The following is a 22,295-nucleotide window of genomic DNA, read 5'->3' as shown; positions in this document are numbered from 1 at the left end:
ACCTGCACCTGTATTTTAGAGTTTGTGGATATAAATTGGGAGGTTTGGATTGTAAAGTTGTTGTGGGAAAGTAACTGTGATGTTTGGCCTTAATTATAGGTCTAAGTAAGGAGTTACCAAGCAGCACCAACGGGATGGCTCAGTTTCAGGAAGTGTTGCGACAGCAGCTGGAGAGCTCTATGCATGCTGAGCTGGAGAAGCTCTTGAGTACGGTCAAAGGCACAGATGCCAAGGTGAGAAACTTACAGCATCCTCTACATGGAACTACTTACAAATCAAGACACTCAAACCCAATGTGAGCATTTTGAAATATCATGGTAACTGGTTAAAGGGATAGTTCACTCGAAAACTGTCCCTCATGCCATCCCTGATGTATATTCTTTCTTCTACTGAACACAAACAAAGAGTTTTAGAAAAATGTCTCCACTCTGTTGGTCCAGACAATGTAAGTGAATGGGTAACAACATTTTTAAGGTCCAAAAAGCACATTAAGGTAAAAAAAAAAAGTCATAAAATATGTATCCATATGATTGATCCATATCTTCACACTATGATTTGTGTGGGTGAAAAACTGATACATATTTAAGTCATTTTTTTACTACAAATATCCTGGTATTGGTTTTGTTTTTTCTGAACTTCATATCAATAGTTTAATTAAATTTTATCATCAAAATTGTGTTTTAGTAAATGAATTAATTAAAACTTCAATCAAAAGAAAGAATAACATTTAATTTTCAACATGATATTGTATTATTTTTATCAAATGAAGTGCTTTTATGCAGAAACTCACAGCACAATCCAAAATACAGAATTAGGTTTTATTTTGTCAAATAAATTGCTGCATAAAAGTGCATCACAGATGTGAGATAATGTAATAAATATTACATTAATATAATACAATTACTACTGATTTACTGTTTTTATTATTATTAGTAGTAGTAATACAGTGAATATTACTTTACAGTAGTGATAATATTCTGTCATTTTCATTTCAATTAAGCTTATATTTTGACTGAGCTTTTATTTTTAAGGGTTTCTGTGTAATGACACTAGCTCTTCAGTCCGGAAAAGCCAGTCGCTACGTGACTCAAAGTGATTATTAAACCGCAAAGGCTTCTATTTAATTAAATATGTACACTGTTTGTGCCTCGTGCTACAACGTGAATCTGTGCTCTGTTCTACAAACAGAGCACGTAACGCTCGTGATGGCTTTTACTGTGTATGAGCCAATGAGGAGCTTTAAAAGGTATGTGCAGCTTTTGTCACAAAACACTTGTCTTCACACAATTACAAGTGCTCACATTTGAAGTGTGCCGCACATGCAAACTATATATTTATCTCATTAAATCACTACTTTTGTGGTTAAATAATCTCAATAGGACATTACGTGATTTTATTTTGTGCGCTGAATGTTTACGTTATGATATGCTTGAGTCAGTTGGAATCGGTTTTTGGAATCAGATAATTTTTACGAGCACAAGTACATGTACATGGTATCAAACCTGATTCCGATAACGGTATCGGTTTCGGGACATCCCAAGTAAATACCTCCTTAAAGGAATAGTTCACCCAAAAATTTAAATTTTCTCATTATTCACTTACCCTGATGCCATCCCAGATGATTAGGACTGCCTTTCTCCAGCAGAACACAAATTAAGATTTTTAGAAGAAGATAGAGCTCTGTCAGGTCCTTATAATAAAAGTACACGGGTGCCAGCACTTTGACGGTCCAAAAGTCATATTTAAGCAGCATAAACGTAATTCATGCAACTCCAGTTAATCAATAATGTCTTCTGAAGCGAATCGATAGACTTATGGAAGAAACAAGTCAATAATTCAAATGTTTTTAACTTTAAATCGGCCCTCCATCCAGGGCTTTGATGCAGTTTGAAATGGTTGAACTCTCATTCATTCTTCTGTTGTAAATTAGCGGCACTTCCGAATTCTTGTGAACTTGCCGACGTGCTTGTGTCACACTTCGTCAGCTGCTGGCAGGAAGCGCTTTTTAAATGTTAATAACATTTTAAGTATCGATTTATATTTTACACAAACTTATCAATTTGCTTCAGAAGACATTCATTGATCGACTGGACGTGTGGATCACTTTATTGCTGCCTAAATATGACTTTTGGACACTTTCTTTCTTTTGTTCGTGTTTTCCCAGTAGGTCAGAAGTTTACATTCACTTTGTTAGTATTTGGTAGCATTGCCTTTTACATTTTTTAACTTTTTGGGTAGCCTTCCACAAGCTTCTAACAATAAGTTGCTGGAATTTTGGCCCATTCCTCCAGACTGAACTGGTGTATCTGAGGTTTTAGGCCTCCTTGCTCACACATGATTTATCAGTTCTGCCCACAAAGTTTCTATCGGATTGAGGTCAGGGGTTTGTGATGGCCACTCCAACACCTTGACTTTGTTGTCCTTAAGCCATTTTGCCACAACTTTGGAGGTATGCTTGGGGTCAATGCCCATTTAGAAGACCTATTTGTGACTGAGATTTAATTTCCTGGCAGATGTTGCTTCAATATATCCACATCATTTTCTTTCCTCATGATGCCATCTATTTTGAAGTGCACCAGTCCCTCCTGCAGCAAAGCACCCCCACAACATGATGCTGCCACCCCCATGCTTCACGGTTAGGATGGTGTCCTTCGGCTTGCAAGCCTCACCCTTTTTCCTCAAAAAATAAGGATGTTCATTGTGGCCAAACAGTTTTTGAACATGAACATTTTTGTTTCATCAGACTAGAGGACATTTCTCCAAAAATTAAGATCTTTGTTCCCATGTGCACTTGCAAACAGTAGTCTGGCTTTTTCTATGGTGGTTTTGGAGCACTGGCTTCTTCCTTGCTGAGCAGCCTTTTATGTCGATATAGAACTCGTTTTACTGTGGATATTGATACTTCTCTACCAGGTCCTTTGCTGTTTTTCTGGGATTGATTTGCACTTTTCACACCAAACTATGTTAATCTCTATGAGACAGAATGCGTCTCCTTCCTGAGCGGTATGATGACTGCGTGGTCCCATGGTGTTTAAACTTGCATGCTATTGTTTGTACAGATGAACGTGGGAAATTGCTCCCAAGGATGAACCAGGCTTGTGGAGGTCCACCATTTTTTCTTTGAGGTCTTGGTTGATTTATTTTGGTTTTCCCATGATGTCAAGCAAAGAGACACTGAGTTTTATGGTAGGCCTTAAAATACATCCACAGGTACACCTCCGATTGACTCCAAGTAGCCAATCAGTAGCTAATTGGCTAATTGCCTAAAGGCTTGACAACATTTTCTGGAAGTTTCCAAGCTGCTTAAAGGCACAGTTAACTTAGTGTGTGCAAACTTCTGACCGACTGGAATTGTGATATAGTCAATTAAAAGTGAAACAATCTGTCTGTAACCAATTGTTGGAAAATGTACTTATGTCATGCACAAAGTTGATGTCCTAAACAACTTGCCAAAACTATAGTTTGCTAATATAAAATCTGTGGAGTGGTTAAAAATTTGTTTTAATGACTTCCACATTGACTTCCCAAGTATATGTAAACTTCTGACTTCAACTGTAGATTGTCACTTTACCATTTATCATGTAAAAGACGAGTGTTATTTGCTATAAGTGTATGATATGTGATATCAATTCTACATTTAGAAGCAGCAGATCACAAGACTGGCACTTGAATGCATACAGATTTGTACTAGATGACTACATAATCGAATGTTGAGTTAAGTTCTACTTAATGCCCGATCTGAAACATTAACTGTTGTTCTCTTCAGGCAATACACCTTGATTAGAGTAGAGAGGTTTGGATGTCGCTTTAAACTCTAAGCAGGAACAAGGAGTTTTATGGATTTTCAATATAAAGATTTTGTTCTTAATTATGTATTCTGAGTGCCTGAGGACCCAACATTCTCTCTCTGAAGGGTGTTAATTATTTCAGAAAACTTTAGGAGTTTTAAATACCAGTTTGTACAGAAGAGGATTAGAAAGTTATGCTGGACTATTTACAATAATTAGGATATTTAGTTAATTAGTGAATAAGCACAGGAAGGGGATAACTGATGGTCATATTCTTACGTCATGTTCTAACCAAGTGTGACTTGATAAGGCAACAAGCAAAAATATCTCTTCGATGTACTAGTTTTAACCTAACAACAGCTATAGGGCATTTTTCGGTTGCTTGATTTCTATTTCTATTGCATCCTGATGTGTTGCCCTGACAACAATGAAAATGTAATTGGCCCAAAATCTGCACTAACTGTATAGTAAACATCAAAGAAGATCTTGTTGACTATAATTGCATTACGTTGCACAACATTTTATCTCAGTCTGGACAGACACTGTCACTGGAATTGTTCATGTCACTTTTGGTTAGTAGGACACAATGAGTACGTTTGCATGCACTGCAATAAACTGATAACTACCAAAAATCTGCTTATTTAAATAAAGTCTAACAATGCAAGAAAAACACATTTACATGAGACTGGAAATCATCAGGTATGCATACAACACTTGCACACATTGAACTGCGGTAAAGGTGTTTTCATGCAGAGTAAATCGGGTTAATGGGCAAAAATCTGTGTCAATAGGAGGGGCCAACTATGTCTTCAATTGTTCAATTTTCATTGAAAAACAATTTAAAAATAAGACGCAGAAATGAAATCTTCAATAAAATTGTGAGGTAGTTTATGTGGGCATCATAAATATATTGTTAACATTTTATAACTTTTGTGAATAACATTAAGCTTTAATGGATTATACAATTATACACTTAACAGAGATAGTTATATGCAACTGAAATATATTTCAATTGTTTTAAATGTCATGAAAGTTTAATTTAATATATTTGAGTGCTGAACTTCTGAAAAGGTATATTAGAGGTGTCCTTTGTCATGTATCAAGCATCTTTTACAGTCAACAGTCTTTAAAAAACTGACATTTAAACTGATTAAAATGTTTCACTTAAGGGCATGAGCATTAGTGTAGAGCCTTCTCCACAGAAAGAGGGGACAGTCCTGTTTTAAATGAGAAATATGCTAATTCATTTTGCTTACACTCTTTTTCCAGGTGTCTAAGAAGGACTTTGAAGGCTTTAGGAAGTTATTCCACCGATTTCTCCAGGTTAAGGGACCTTCAATAGAGTGGGCAAAAATCAACAGGCCCCCTGAGGACTCTGTAAGTTCAGGAGGAGATTTCTTTGTTTCTTACACTCACTCACACAAGACTGATCTAGCCCAGATTTAATAATTATGACTTTAGACCTATGAACACAATACATATGAAAGTCAAGTGAAGATCTGTATGCAGTTCAAGCTAAACCAGTAAAACTGGGAGACAAATGGAATGGCACTCAGAGCCTTTGCTTTTGAGTATCATGTTTGGGCATTAATATATCACCTCAGGCTCTGGGGATTGGCCAGCTGTGATTAGACACTGCCCACATTTCAGCATGAATTAATTTTTTAAATTAGTACTGTATTGGATTTGTTATTTGAGCATGCATGCTGGGAAGAAAAGCAGGATTGTAGAAATGGTAGGTAAAGGTATAGTAAAAGTAGTTATTTGTGTGTGTGTGTGTGTGTGTGTGTGTGTGTGTGTGTGTGTGAGTGAGAGAGCGAGAGTGAGAGCTAGCGTGAGAGTGAGAGCGAGAGAGAGAGAGAGAGCGCGAGAGAGAGAGCACGGTCACATCTGGGCTGATTGCTGATGGTTTTTTGATATACAATGACCATATTTATGTACCATTCGGTATTTACATGGTGCTTCAAAGTATTTCAAAGAATACCATGTTACTACCATGGTAATTTGATATATGATTACCAGAGTGACTGACTGACTATGAGCAAAGTTTATTTTGACATTGATTTGTATCTGTGGGCAGAGTAGTTGTTCATGGTTTCTCTGCCTTACCAAAAGTGTTCTTTTGATTTGGATGCGTTTGTCTGTGTATTAAGGTTTCACATAAAGAATCCAGTGTCAGTCTGTCTTCATACAGTCTGTGATGATTATGCAATGCTGTCTAATTTTGAGCCAGAAGCCCACACACAACCCTTTCAGCTCCATAAGTAACCACATGCAAGCAGTACTAGGAAAGATTTTCATTTATGAATAGAGGAACCCATAGGAAAGAAAAATTACACACGAGATCTCTTTATACGTCCTTTGATTTTCTTAGATAGCAACAAGATTAAATGAAGAATAAATTCTGCTTAACCTTTTGTGACTCAGCGTACACATGCGTGTATGTTGCATTTGGGCTTCGCTATTTGCACTGCATATTTTAAATACATTTAAACTGAATCACATTATACAACAACATCCAGGTGATTTCCATGAAGTGCTTCTACAGTCACAGGGCCAACAAAAGAAAGCTCTTTAATTTTTTAAATTGAAACCTGTTTGGGGTTTAAAGAGTAGCATCTCCAGTTTCTTTTTATATGACGCTTTAAAAACGTCATTTGTTTTTCGTGCGTCAGTGTGATGACATAATTGTTATCGCTGTACAATACAGTTCTAATCATTAACATTAGTAAATACATTCCTATATTCATTGTGCATTTTCACATTGAGAAACAATTGGTTCATCCAAAAGCAGAAAAATTTTCCATGGACAAAATAAGGTGCATTTTGAACAGTTCTGAGATCAGTGCAGACAGACCCCACTGGAGGTTATTTCATTCACTAAATAGGGAGCAAGGGGACATCCTATAACTTTCCATGCAGCCAAATCCATATACTCCTTAAATCCGACCAAAAGTTCAGTTTCAGGCTGCATATGATGTTTGGACTACTCAACATGTTTGGCAGACATGGGATAATAATAATCAGGACAATGATTCAGAATTTATTCAAAATGTTATTTTAACATGGTTGGCAGTGATTGGATGATGGTGGCCATTATTTAAAATCAAAATGATTTTTATTTAGCTTTACAGAAAATCAGCTGTAATGTCTGTAATGTCTCAAAAACATGAATAACCAACACTCCTGGAAACATAATAAATAATTTGATCTGACTTTCTATTAGGACTGGGCAATATGACGATGTAATCAGATATCAACGATGTCTTACAAATTCCCAATGCCGATTGCGAACAGATGATAATCAACAATGTTGGGAAATGGCAAAACCATGTTCTGGGAAGTCGGCAAATATATTAAACAGTGGCCAGGGTGTGAAACTAGCACCCACCACCCGCAAAATGCATCGAGGCTGAATCCAGTTTGCAAGCGTTTTGTCCAAATGCAGGTATTTCATGCGTGGGTAATTTTGCTCATTTACCCACAACGGAGGGGGGGTGACGTCATGATGAGTGACACAAGACAAGAAATGCTGTTATTCACAAAGACACATGCTTGAAGAAACACACTTTATTATATTTTTAAGAACAGACAAAAAAAAAGCCGGCATTGCTTGTGTCTGATTCACTGTTTGTTCAGAGGCACGCAGCACAAGTCTCGTGAAACAAGTGCATGTAAAGAGTTTTCACTCTTTTTTTTTCTCTGTCTCATTCGTCTGAAAACTGTTTGCAAGAATAATGTAATCTATGAAAATGCTGCAAATTATCTCAGATCATCTCAGGAGGTGCTGTGACTTTAGTTTGCTTTATTTCCATGCGCTTGGCATGCAATGTGAACACAACTCTGCAGGTTCACCTTGAACCTAAAATTTAGTTCTATTTTCTTTTCTTTAGGCAGCATAAACTGTATTACCAAAACACAATACAAACACAAAGTTGATAAGAACACACATTTGGCAGCATTATTTTGGGAATACAAGGGAATTTATTAGGCTTTATAATTATGATTATTATCTTTTCATTTATGATTGTCTTTAGTTCTTAATATGTAGGCTATTAGTAATTCTCCACCTGTTGTCGTTGATGGATGCGTGATGGCAAACTGTAAATGTTTAAATAAGGTGGTTAAATAATATTTTTTGATCACATCATTATTTTATTACTTTTTTCGTTTAGTTTAAAGTTCAATTTGAATTTAGAAATGACTTTTTGTTTATTTTTTATGTTATCGGATATTGCGATGTTTTTTAAGGCGATTATCAATTAAAATAACTTTTACAAATTGCCCAGCCATACTTTCTATAGCTTGGTATTATTTAAAATTCCACAACTCAGTCACTTTGTCCACACCTGTTCTCATACATTTTTAGGAAAACTATTTGCTCTAGAATTGTATTATTTTTTTACTTGTTTTTTAGCTGCTACTAATAACAAATTATAAAGGGCAATGGAAAATGCACAAAGCAGTCACGCTACACAGTCTGCACTAATTGTCCGTATGTGGCCTAGATTTTCTTGACATGCGGACAGTCCTTGTCTGTGCGCATCGTCAACACATGCACCTGCCGTTGAATGTACTAAAAAAGCATTACAAAGCAGTTGTGGTGTGCTTGCATCCAACGTGTTCATATTCACAAGTATACTTTGAAAGGCTGAACGCTCACCTATGTGCGTGGCTATCTGGAACGCAGGGGAAAAAAGTATACCTAAGCCTTTATCGATAAAATGTATCCTCTGGGAATAGATAGAAAGAGATAGACAGATGTAGATGTAAGCAACAAACATGAGAAGCATTAATCCATATAACCTGTATAATATCCAATCACCTGATGGACATTGTCTCTCTCATTCTCTCTACGTGTGTAGCAGGAGGGTATTGAGCCTCCCAAACAGAGAGATCTGCTGTGAGGAGGTATAGTTGTGTTTTATGTGTAATTTATGTGTTGTGTCATGGGGTGAGGCATGTGTGCTGATCCATGTTGTCTGCAACCTTCAGTCATGATACCTGAACAGGATATTAAATGTCTCACTCCAGTAAATCCTGTTTAAATCCAGTGAAAATACTAACCATCCAACTGAAAAGACTAAGAATTACGTTTACCAGACCTTTGTGTTTGCGTGCGTAAACTGTAAATAACAGATATAGTGTGTATTTTAGATGAATGGAATCCAGGGTTTCTGAGTCAAAAGCACAACTGTTTAAGCATGCCCTCTGGAAATCATGCAAATATAGGCTCACAGACCTTGAAGGTGAAAAGAATAATATCTCTCATTGTATTGAGAGTATTTGTTTATTCCATTGTCCTTTTTGTCATTGCATATTATAATTTTACATCGCAATTTACTGTGCAGCTCTGACCTGGGTTAGGTTTGAGGAATCAAGGGCATACATCTAAACTCCTGCTTTATATATGTGTCTTTGAGTTTAGGGCTGTGCATAGAATGGAATAATAACTAATATATTTTTCTGTTTCTGTTTTCTGAATATTGTGCAAAGTACACTGTATAACGCCTACAATAAAAAAGTGAACTTGTATGCATTATTTCATGTTAAATGGTTCAAACAGTTATATGCTACATTTTTGTCACATTACTCAATTACATTGCATGTGAGTGGCATCCTGTTATCATATTGGAAATAAAAACAGTTCTCCGTTCTTAATTCAGCTTTGTGTAAAAATGTCTTTCAATTTGACCTTCATTTCACACAAACACCAACACCCCCCAACACACTAATCAACCTGCACTTAAGGTCTGTAAAGAGGAGGTGTGCTGGGTCTTCCAGAAACAAAAGACAAGGAAAGCACAGGGCCCAGATGGTGTTTCACACACTTGTCTAAAATCCTGTGCTGACCAGTTAGCCCCCATGTTCACACAGATTTTCAACAGATCACTGGAACAGTGTGAAGATCCTTGCTGCCTCAAACACTCCACTATCATCCCTGTCCCAAATAAACACAAGAACAAAAGACTTCATGACTACAGACACTTCACTCTGACGTTTGTGGCAACGTCACAGATTCCCTTCAATTTGCTTATAGAGCAAACAGGTCTGTGGATGATGCAGTCAACATGGGATTGCATCATATACTGCAACATCTGGACAGACCAGGGACATATGCAAGGATCCTTTTTGTAGACTTCAGTTTGACTTTCAAAAACATCATCCCAGCTCTCCTATGGAATAAATTAACCCAGCTCTCTATTCCCATGTCTGTCTGTCAGCGGATCACCAGCTTTCTGATGGACGGGCAGCAGCTAGTGAGACTGGGAAAATTCACTTCCAGCACATGTACAACTTCCCAGTGATGTGTGCTCTCCCACTACTCTTTTCTCTGTCAAGCTCCTGAAGTTTGCAGATGACACTACTGTCAACACCCTCATCCAAGATGACAATGAGTCTGCATACAGATGGGAGGTTGAACGGCTGGCTCACTGGGACAGTCATAACCTGGAGCTCAACTTAAAACAGTGGAGATTGTGGACTGTAGGAGGAACACACCAACATTAACCCTGTTCACCATTCTAAACAGCACTGTGGCAGCAGACCCACAATGACTCCATTGTGAAAAAGGCCCAGCAGAGGTTGTACTTCCTTTGTCAGTTGAAGAAGTTCAACCTACCACTGGCGATGCTGATCCAGTTCTATTAAGCAGTCATTGAGTCTGTCCTCTGCACTTCAATAATGGTCTGGTTTTGTTCAGCTATGAAATCAGACATCATAAAACTACAAAGGACAGTTCGGACTGCTGAGCAGATTATTGGTTGCCCCTTACCCACCCTTCAAGAACTGTACACTTCCAGAGTGAGGAAAAGGGCTGGTAAAATCATTCTGGACCCCACTCACCCAGCCTACTAACTTTTTAAACTGTTGCCTTCTGGCCTGCTCTGCAAAGTACTGAGTGCCAGAACCATACGGCACAAGAACAGTTTTTTTCCCTCAGGCTATCCATCTCAAAAACAGTTAAAACTATACTATAATTACGTACAATACAAAGCCTAGTCAGTTATGAATTAGTTAACATACTTACCTCTTCTGCATTGCATTCCATTGCACTGTATATAACAGATTGTTTTTAATTTTTATTCAGTCTTGTTGTATTGTTTGTGCACTGAAAGCTTCTGTAACCAAGAAAAATTCCTTTTATGTGGAAGCATACTTGGCAATAAAGCTATTTCTGATTCTGAAATGGATTCACTCTGTATCTGCTGCATATAGAGAGACAGGTTTATAGACTGATAGTTGACTTTTCATCTCCTGTCTTTCTTTCATGTGACCACTGTGACTTGTGGCTCTGAGCACCTGATGGCTTAAACTGAATAAGGATACTTGCGTTTCTGCTTGATCCACAACTTACTGTACTTTAAAACAGACACATCTGTCTTTACTTCCATCTCTAACTCCCCAATTTCTCTATCTCTCTCACTCTCTCTAGCTCTCTTTCCCTGAGAAATGTGATGACCTTGGTTACATCATGCTCACCATCTGTCTCTGTGTTAAGCCATGGAAATATGACTGCGGGTGATGAAGATTTGTCAAGTTATTTTTATTTAAAAATGTATATAAACCTTGTTTGAAACCAGCTTCAGCTGGGGGAGCTAGTTCCCCTCTGGCTATACATCATAAACATAATATATAAGTTAAACATAGCCAATATTAGTTATCAATGTGTAATACAAGTACATTTTGTGGGCAGTGTTTAAAACTGAATTATATTGATTTAACTGTAAGATTAATGATAAAATCTCTTTGAAGTCTATCCCGAATTGACTCTGGAAGTGCACATACTGTAAATATAGTGTTCTTTGTTATTTTGCTGATGAAGGCTTTAGTTGGCAGTAATTTATTGTCTATTTATTTAATTTTAAGAGAAGTGATGCCAGCAGTGGTTAAAGAAGTGTTACTCCCTGTTTGATTTGATTAGGGTCAATTGCAGTTTATTATTGCCTCTATTTTTGTGCTCATCTGTTCAGTTTTTTTAAAGTTTCAGAAAGTCTGTCTTTATCTATGAGTAACCCTTAGGGTGCTTTCACACTTGGTTTGATTGCTTGGACCGAAACGGAGTTAATTTTCTCGCCCTGGCTGGTCCCTATTCACATCGTATTATTTGTGTCCGTATACAGCGGTCTGTTTATGTCATCAACATGCATACAAGTGGCAGCTGTATACCACTGTAACTAGGACACAATTAAATAAGATGTCAGCTTCACTGTGTTATTAAAGTATTCATTAATTTGGATTTACCACCATGGTTATCTAAGTTACTGTAGCCTTTGTCAGCTCGAACCAGTCTAGCCATTCTCCGTTGACCTCTCATCAACACTGAGATCAAATTTTTTTCCCCCATTCTGATGGGTGATGTGAACATTAACTGAAGCTACTGACCCATATCTGAATGAACTTATACATTGCACTGCTGCCATTATTGTCTGATTAGACAATCGCATTAGTAAGTAGGTGTACAGGTGTTCCTAATAAAGTGCTAAGTTAGTGTATATGAATGTGGTAATATTTAATTATTATTATACATTTTTTTCCAGTCTTCTACACACTTTTCTTAATCAGTATATTTGTCTTTTTTTTTTCTAAACATCCAAATTACTTGAATTATTTATTTATTTTTGAGAAAACTAACAAAATTTATTAAATCAAGTATTTAAAAAAAAAAATTGTTCCTGCTCTGGATAATTTATATAATTTTTTTTTCTTTAAAGAAAAATCCAATTTTTGTGGAAATGTTTTCGCTTTCTGGTCTCCAGTGTTTTAACTTGCTGCATAGGTTGATGTGTAGTGTAAACTGTCAAAGCAAGCATGTGGCTCCATAGTACTGATACTTTAGAGAGCCGTAAATACGTTCAAATTTTAAGAGTGGGTTGATGATTCAAAGATATGTACAGAGGTTAGTTACATTGATATCGTTAACTACTTTGAGTTGTTTTAACCAACTGTACAAGTTGAGCCTGAACTCCTTTTTACTCCAACTAATGCATTAAATTGATTATTGAATCCATCTGGAATGCATCGTATTTATAGTTTCTTATGGGAACTCGAAAACAGTCCAGTGGCTATTAGAATCAACATGGCGGCTTCAAGTGGTTAGTCAGGAAAACTGTGGAAAGACAGAAGGACTGGTTATATCGAGTCTAAAATGTAAGCTACTCAATATGAACTTGATATTGTATAAAAGCAATATCACACTAGCTAACGTGCTGTTGTACTGAATACCATTAACTGCTGCCATATCACAGGCGTGCTGATATACCTGACTCATCAGTGTTATCTCTGCTGCCTTGTGCCCATTGCATCAGCCAGCTTAAACAGCCATTTAAATAGTTTTTCTTTCCTTTTTTTTCCAAATATCCATCCATCATCTCTTATCTCCTTCCTCTGCTTCGCTCCCATTTTCTCTATTGATCCGCAGCCTCAGCAGTGGCTGTTTATTCAGCTAACCACTGCTATTTGTTTTAGCCTTTATGTGAAGTATATTGTGTTTGCATGTGTTTTATGGTTGTTAAATGTGTCTGTAAACTGATCTCAGTCATACTGGAAGATAAGCCAAGGTGATATGCAAAAAATATTTCCACAATATTTTTATTAAAGCCTATTATATAAATGTATAACTGACAATAAAAATGAGAATTATTTCTAAGAGTTGTCATGACAGAACTAAAACTTAAAAAAAAACTTAAACCAAATATATATTTTTCTAAATTCAAATTACACTTCAAATGAAACAGAAAAGCAGTTAAGATAACAAAGTGGTAAAACAAAATCCTATATAACCACCTCCCCAAATCCAAACATTTACCATCTCCAACTTCCGACCTACACCATGACAAAAGTATCCGTCTACAACAGCAGGAGGAAAATTACCACTACAAATTAAGATCATTAAGACAATTATAAATGTAAACATGATAATGATAATAATAATAATAATTATTATTATTATTATAATTGAAATATAAATAAAATATGACCTCAAAAACGTTCAACACAACCCACATAATTTCTACTTTCATAAAACAGCTTCAATAGTTTGTTTGTTAACTTCACTTAGTCTGTGCTTAAATTAATAGAAAACACCAGTTTTCCTATTAGGTGTATGCCAAATTAATTTCCTTGTGTTCCACAATTAATACTGCTTGATCATTTCTGCTGTGTTCACATCGAATTTGTGTCTGTATTGCATTTCATTTATGCAGTTAATTTTGCCTAAAGAAAATGAAATCGAGCAAAACATTTTTGTTAAATGTGAATGTGTTTTTGTATTATTTTATGATTTAATCACTTTCATCTTTGTTTTTATCAACTGCTTTCCCTAAGCAAATTGTAAGGCACTTTAATAGGGCCTATATGCATGCCATAATTATATTTAAAAATAAAATCTTTTTAGTTTAATTCCATGCCTGCAAATTAAAAACTTTTCGGCAACACTTCATAAGGTTCGTATGGTTTCATTCATTAACATTAGATAATGCATTATGTATCATGAACAAACAATGAACAATATATTTCTTACAGCATTTTGGCAGATCTCTATCTTTCTTAAAGGAAGAGGAAGCAGGAGCCGGGTAAACATCCGTGATACATTTATTTACACACACACACATTTCAGTGTCTCACAAAACGTGGTGCTTTTCAGCAGCACATAAATTACACACTACTTTTCAGCAGTCACTTTAAACACATTGAACTAATCTTGGTTAAAGGAATAATTCACCCAAAAATTAAAATTCTCTCATTATTCACTTACCTCTCTTCAGCAGAACACAAATTAAGATGTTTTAGAAGAAGATAGACCTCTGTCAGGTCCTAGTGGATGTACACGGGTGCCAGCACTTTGACGGTCCAAAAGTCAACAAAATACATTAAAATAAAATACAAACATAAAATCTTCCGTCAATCATTATTTTCCCCTTAATGACATTTCATAATGTTGTCTTTTATCACCAGGCTGTATTTCCTTAATTATGACATTTCTAATGTGTGTGCTGTTTTTATCTAATATCTAAGCAATAGCGTATTTGTTTCAGTTCATGTCTGAGTCTAGAAAGTAGGTTATTACTGCTATGGAAAATGTCTGCAATGAAAATGCAACCAGCCTCTTTATTCCGTAATGTATTTAACGTTTTAATAATTTGATTAGTATCTGAAATCGTAAGTGCATGATAATTACTGGGCTACTATTTAATATAGTATATCATCGTCTGTCTATGACCGTCGCAATCAACATTGGGGTATTTGTCAGATATCAATGATATCAGATTATATTGTCCTATCGCCCAGCCCTACTGAAAACTGACTGCAGACCTGATCGTAATAAACTCTCTGGTGATTTATCTGACCTTAACACTCTGACCCCATTGGGCAGCAGTGGCTCAGGTGGTAGAGCGGGTCGGCTGCTAATCGCAGGGTTAGCGGTTCAATTCCCGGCCCACACAACTCCACATGCCGAAGGGCAAGACGGTGAACCCCAATGGCAGGCTAGTGCCTTGCATGGCAGCTCTGCCGCCATTGGTGTATGAGTGTGAATGGGACATCGTGTAAAGCGCTTTGGTAACCTTTAAGGTTAAGGTTAAAGGCACGATATAAGTGCAGTCCATTTACCATAGTCAGATTCTTTGTTGAACAGTGAAAAATGCATTTGGATGGAATTAGATGTCACAGAAAATACATTGTGAGCACTGAATGTATCATTCTCTTATATAATATAAACCTCAGGATGGTGATAAAATGTAAGCCATGACCAGTCCCAAACATTTAATTGCATCTCATGTGCTGATATTTGAGGAAATACTGTAAAATGTGTTTAACAGAGCTGAGAGTACTACACTTATTGGTAGCTGTAAACAACTGTTGTTTGTTCTTCTCTGTGTTTCAGATCCAGCCATATGATAAAATCAAGACAAAAGGTATCCCGGGCAACATAGCAGATAGTCTTAACAAGCTGGTGGTGGTGAAGCTGAATGGAGGTCTGGGAACCAGCATGGGCTGCAAAGGGCCCAAAAGCCTCATTAGTGTTCGTAACGAAAACACTTTCCTGGATCTAACTGTTCAACAGATTGAGGTTTGTCTAACTGCACCAATAGTTGCAGTGCTGTGTTTGAAAGAATATGATTGTGGACCTCAAAACATTGTATCTGGTTGAAAAGGCTAGTTATATGTTGTGTTTTGGATGCTGGTATGCTGGTGTCCCTACCAAGCCTCCCAACGGATAGTTCACCCAAAATTAAAAATTCTGTCACAGTTTACTCCCCTTTATGTTGTTCCAAAACCATATGACTTTGTTTCTTCTTTGGAACACAAAGAAAATGTTAGGAAGAATGTCAGCCTTAGTGACCCTTCACTTTATTTGTATGGTAAAAAAAATAAATTGCAATGACAGTGAATAGTAACTGAGGCTGACATTCTACCTAACATCTCCTTTGGTGTTTTATGGAAGAAGATTTTATGAAATACAGGTTTGGAATAACATGAGGTCTGAGTGATTTGGAAGAGAGTGAGTAGACCTCCACAAGTCTTAAATCAGAAACATATTTTCCACTGTCCTTCCCTTCTCTCTCTCTCTCCTCTTCTACAACTGAAAAATGCTGGCACATTCCATCATTTATACAGAGAGAGCATTTTAACCAACAGCAACAAGCAGTGGGCTCTGAGCGAGTTTTTATTCCCAGCACCATGGACTGAAAGATAGGTAGCAAGTGTGCATGAAAGAGATCCAAGGGTGAAACCCAAACAGACAGGGCTGTGTTCTGGGTTAGAGGGGAAAAAAGGCAGGGGGCCCAGTGCTGAGCCCTGTGGGACGTCCTTGCTGAAGAACACTCAGCTTAGTGTCTCTTCGGCAGGCCGGTTACCTGCCTCATGTCGTTAGATATCCCCCTCATTGAATAAGGCCTATTAGTAGATGTAAATGGGTAATCTGTCTTTCTCCCACAGAAATACAGACTGCAGTTTCTGTGCTTGGCAGGCCCCTAGCGAGCCCTCAGGCCAATTTATTCCATTTGGCTCCTCTTTGGCTTGAATTTATGGGCATATTTTTGTTACAGGAAACTAACTAAAATCTGTCAAAACAGTTTCTGAAAAAGGATCATTTTTCCTAGCCATTTAAACAATGTTTGTGTGAACTTTGTAGTTGTTTAGACAGGGACCTTTAACACAAGGGAAATTAAACACTTTATTTACTGCTTGATGTGAGTTTTTATAGGTTGTTTAAAATAAGTCATTTGAACACCATTTGAATACATTTGGACACATATGTCTTTTTAGCATAGAGTCTCTAATTTCTCAGTGAACATTTAAATAATTACCAGCACTGCTCAATTTGGTGTCTTCGTATAGTAGATGTAATCTTTATCTTAAAATTAAACTTAAATGCTAGAATGATTCAGAAAGGTACAGAATCCAGAATGTAGCAACATTAAATTATTCTTCATACTGATTAATTATTGTTAATCTCACCAGTGCAACTACAGAGACTAGATTGGAAAGATGTTTTAATCTATTACAGACAGTGTATCAACAGTTTGACACTTTTATAAACGATCACATATTCACAGTTTAGTTGTCTTAACAATACCATCAGTTTCTCTACATTTATATGCAATATTAACCTCAAACCAGAATCATCTAGAACTCATTCTCACACAGTTAAAACATGACCCTCCAAAAATTGGTCCCATTCAAAAGTGCCCCACTGTAACCCAGATTTTAGATTTATTTATTTTGTTTTAAGAAAAGGAAAGAGAGGAGTTGTGTGGCTCCATGCACGGTTCGGCTATGTGAGAGGCGAGCTCTGCTCACTTTGCTAGTTTTATTACTTTCTGTGTCATAAACCATTGAGAATCGATACATCCTGTTCCATAACTGTTCTATGAAGCCAATTTGTCAAAGAATTCAAAATCCTCGGGCTCTGTAGACATTAAAAGACACTTAAATGCTCAAGCTGAAGCCCTTGAGCAACAGGCCGCAGGCCCGGGACTCAATTTGTCCAGTGAGGTGAAAGAGATTCAGTGTCTACTGTCGAAAATGTAGAGAATCCTGATGAAGGTTGTTGCTGACTTGGAGGATCTTGCTGTAATACGTCGATCGATCGCTGCCATGGAGACAAAATTCACTGAGTTGGTTACAAGAGTGGCGGATGTTAAGAACAGATCACTTATCTGGAGTCATCGGAGAGGGAATTAGCTGCTAATTTGCTAGTGACCAAGGCGGACTTGGAGCGTGTTTGGGGAAAGTTAATACCTTCAGAAGGTATTGGGAAAAGGGACCTTTAGAATCGTAACCGGTAAAACATCGTCTGAATTGTTGGAACTCCTGAGGGAGCAGAGGGTCACAATATGTTGGAATTTATGTATTGGCTCTTTCCGAATCTGCTCAACATAACAGGCCATGAGCTGGAAATCGGGCAAGCTCACAGGGTTCTGGCTCGGTGATCCGCTGAGGGAGACAGGCCAAATATCTGAAGTCATACGATAAAGATCTTGTGTTAGGGGAGGAGTAAAGGAAGTCTTTCTTGGAAGAACCACAAAATGTTTTTGTTCCCAGACTTTGCAAAATCGACAAGAGAGAAACGTGATCGATTTAAGGAATACAAGAAACTCTTACATCAATGGAAGGTCGCTTTTGCACTGACGTTCCTGGCCAAATTGAGAATATATGCTAAGGATAGCTGCAAAGTATTTACTTGTCCTCAACAAGCACTGTTCTTCATAAAGTCAATAGTATGAATAAATCAAATGGATTCATTTCAGATTATTTTACTCTGGATAGTGGCACCCCCGGCAGGGTTGCACTCTTTTCCTATATTATTGTTCTGTCTTGCCCTGGAACCATTAGCAGCCGCGATAAGAAGGGAGGATGATTTTCCAGGGGTAATGGTGGGAGGTGTGGCGCATAAGCTTCTGTTTTATGTAGATGATATTTTATTATTCGTCTCCGACCCTTCTAGATTTATGCTTTGCCTTCACAGAATTATGAATTCCTTTTTCTAAATTCTCGGGATACAGAGTTAATTGGTCTAAATCCGAAGCTTTGGCTCTGACTGCGGACTGCCTGATAACGGCTTTTCAGCTGGGCGCCTTTCATTGGCCCAAACAGGGCATTAAGTATCCATCCATCCATCCATCTTCAACTGCTTATCCGAAGTCGGGTCGCGGGGGCAGCAGTTCCAGCATGGGGCAGCCACATTAACCAGCTCTGACTGGGGGACCCCGAGGCGTTCCCAGGCCAGTGTGGAGATGTAATCTCTCCACCTAGTCCAGGGTCTTCCCTGAGGTCTCCTCCCAGCTGGACGTGCCTGAAACACCTCCCTAGGGAGGCACCCAGGTGGCATCCTTACCAGATGCGCAAACCACCTCAACTGGCTCCTTTCAATGCAAAGGAGCAGCGGCTCTACTCTCTACTCCCTATCTCTAAGGGAGAAACCCGCCACCCTTCTGAGGAAACCCATTTTGGCCGCTTGTACTCGCGACCTAGTTCTTTCGGTCATGACCCAGCCTTCATGACCATTTGCCTTCTGGCTCAGCTCTCATTTCATGACAACGGTGCAATAGAGCGAGTGCAATACCGCCCCCGCTGCCCCGATTCTTCGGCCAACCTTCCGCTCCATTGTCCCCTCACTCGTGAACAAGACCCCGAGGTACTTTAACTCCTCCACTTGGGGCAATACCTCCTTCCCTACCCGGAGAACGCACTCCATCCTGCTGAGAACCATGGCCTCAGATTTAGAGGTGCTAATCCTCATCCCAGCCGCTTCAAACTCGACTGCCAAGCGATCCAGTGAGAGCTGAAGGTCACGGACCAATGATGACATGAAGACTACATCATCTGCAAAAAGCAGCGATGAGATCCCCAGCCCACCGAACCGGGGGGGACAGTGCCTAAGGAGTGGCAGAATGGGGTGATGGTTCCCCTCTTCTAAAAGGGGGATTAGAGAGTGTGTGCCAACTACAGGGGTATCACACTTCTCAGCCTCCCTGGTAAAGTTTACTCAAAGGTGCTGGAGAGGAGGGTTCGGCCAATTGTCAAACCTCGGATTGAAGAGGAACAATGCGGGTTCCGTCCTGGCCGTGGAACGACCGACCAGATCTTTACTCTCGCAAGGATCCTGGAGTGGGCCTGGGAGTATGACCATCCGGTCTACATGTGTTTTGTGGATCTGGATAAGGCGTATGACCAGGTGGTGCTGCGGGAGTACAGGGTGGGTGGGTCCCTTCTTAGGGCGATCCAATCCCTTTATGTCCAAAGTGAGAGCTGTGTCTGGGTCCTCAGCACAAAGTCAAGTTCATTCCATGTGGGGGTTGGTCTCCGCCAGGGCTGCGCTTTGTCACCAATCCTGTTTGTGATATTCAAGGACAGGATATCGAGGCATAGTCGGGGTGGGGAAGGTGTGCGGCTTTAAGTATTTGGGTATTTTATTCCGAGCAAATTTGCGTGATTTAGTTAGTTAATTTTGACCCTTTAGTAAAAAGTTTTTCAAGCGATGTGGGCAGGTGGGCTTCATTACATTTATCGATGATTGGGAAGGTTAATGTTATTAAAATTAATTTATTCCAAAATTCAATTACCTTCTACAGTTTTTCACTATAGATGTCCCCCTCTCTTATTTCAAGCAATTTGATAGCATATTCCTTCATTTGGAATGAGAAACGTCCCAGATTACATTTCAGTAAGCTGCATAGGCCTACACAAGATTTAGTTTTGTTATTATGCATTCGGGCTCAGACATTTGGCTCATTGGTCGCTTCCACCTGGGAGAGCCCCTCCATGGTTTTGTATTGAACAGGAAGTTCTTGCCCCTATTTTGACATTGCAAAACCTTTCTATCAAACTAACCGGAGAAGTTAAATTACACCCCTTTAACTCGCATTTGCGCTCGGTATGGACAAAAGTGTCCAGAGTGTTTAATTCGAACATTTATTTAAATGTTGCCTCAAGCTTATGGCCGAACCCCAATTTATTTGTTAATAAGTCCCCTTTCTGCTGGTCAGAGTGGATTGTGAGGGTTGTTACTAAACTCTGTGACCTTTTTGAGATAGGAGTGTTGAGATCCTTTGATTCGGATTCCCAGAACTCAGTTCTTTAAATATTTACAGCTACGCCACCTGCTCTGTACTATATTTGGAAGTAGCATACACCCCCCTAAAGTGGCAGATACTCTGGGAGTGGTGATTACTACTTTTGGAAAGGTTATGAGGCATCGGTGTATTACTCCCTGCTAATTCAGAGTCTGGGGGATGGAGCTTCAACTTCTCTCTAGAGATTATGGGATTTAATCTTGGTATTGGAGGAGGGAATGTGGGCTAGGATTCAAAAAAATGTCAAGTCTGCATCTAGAGCCTGCGCCTTAAGCAATAAAAGATTTTATTCTATTGGACCCCCTTGGCACTTGGGGGTTTCATTTTGCCCCAGGCTCTGTATTTTCTTTGGGCGATGGGTTGTCTTATTTTGATTTTTGATTTTTTTGGTTATCAACATGATACCGCAAATGCTGTCCATTGAGCTAAACTTTTTTTAAGACTGAAATATTCCTTTAAGTTTATTTAGCTGTTTATTTGTTTTTCTTTGATCTTTTCAGCACTTGAATAAAACATATAATGCTGATGTTCCACTGGTGCTTATGAACTCTTTCAACACGGACGAAGACACCAAGAAGATCCTCCAGAAATACACACACCACAGAGTCAAGATACACACTTTCAACCAGAGCAGGTATTAACACTCAAGAACATTTACACAGCACTCAATTTCTTATGTTTTCCAGTCAAAATATCAAAACATCCTTAAAACATGATACATTTACTTGCAGATCAAAATTGCCTAAGATATTAAGGTTGTTGTCATAAAAATCTACCAACAATTTTGTGAGATTTATGCTTAATTCAATATTTTTTTGTTGTTTAAAGTTAATTGTTTACTTACCATATCTTTTTTTAAGCATAAACCTCAAAATTTTGTCAGTTTCCAGAAAATAAGACTTATTATTTTATGTAATTTTGCCTCAGACAATGTATTTTGTTTGAAGGATATGTAGATATTTTTAGTAGAAAACAAGTCAAAGAAAATTATTTTTTCATTGTATGTATTTTTAAGGCATAATGCCACATAGTTGATGAAACCACATAATCACAAACACCTTTAAGAAAAGACACATCCTGTTATTTAGTGATTTGTCACACCGCAGAAAACAATAAGCTGAATTTGGTCTCCTTCATGATGTTTGCTACTTATCCTTTAGCCTGTACTGACCCTTTCACTAACAAGTTGTGTAAAAACAAGTTAAAGATTGATGACGTTTTCACCCAATAATGGGGATACATTAATATTTTATAGAGTCGTCAGACCATAAATGTATCTCAAAGCCAACAACAGATGCTCCTGGGATACGGTTACATGTCTTATTTAGTATAAAGTGCTTAAAGACGCTTCAAATTCAGTCCTGGTTACAACTGAAACTCATGAACCGTGGAAAAGAGACAAAGTGATGAACGAATAAAGAGGAGGATA

General features: G+C 38.1%; 1 protein-coding gene across 2 annotated transcripts in view; it reads left to right on the top strand.

Moving 5' to 3' along the window:
* The window catches only part of LOC127657094 (UTP--glucose-1-phosphate uridylyltransferase-like), a 48,910-nt gene that overhangs the window by 14,454 nt on the left and 12,161 nt on the right, over window positions 1–22,295 (top strand). For both annotated transcript variants that reach the window (XM_052145742.1, XM_052145743.1), the window contains exons 2-5: window positions 100–233; window positions 5,058–5,165; window positions 15,673–15,858; window positions 21,367–21,500. In XM_052145742.1, the coding sequence (XP_052001702.1) occupies window positions 100–233; window positions 5,058–5,165; window positions 15,673–15,858; window positions 21,367–21,500 (562 nt within the window). The remainder of the gene's footprint in view (window positions 1–99; window positions 234–5,057; window positions 5,166–15,672; window positions 15,859–21,366; window positions 21,501–22,295) is intronic.

The sequence above is a fragment of the Xyrauchen texanus genome, chromosome 16 (assembly GCF_025860055.1).
Source record: "Xyrauchen texanus isolate HMW12.3.18 chromosome 16, RBS_HiC_50CHRs, whole genome shotgun sequence".
In the NCBI taxonomy this organism is placed as follows: Eukaryota; Metazoa; Chordata; class Actinopteri; order Cypriniformes; family Catostomidae; genus Xyrauchen; species Xyrauchen texanus.
Note: the sequence above shows the minus strand (reverse complement) of the source record. Positions and strands in the feature narration are given on the sequence as shown.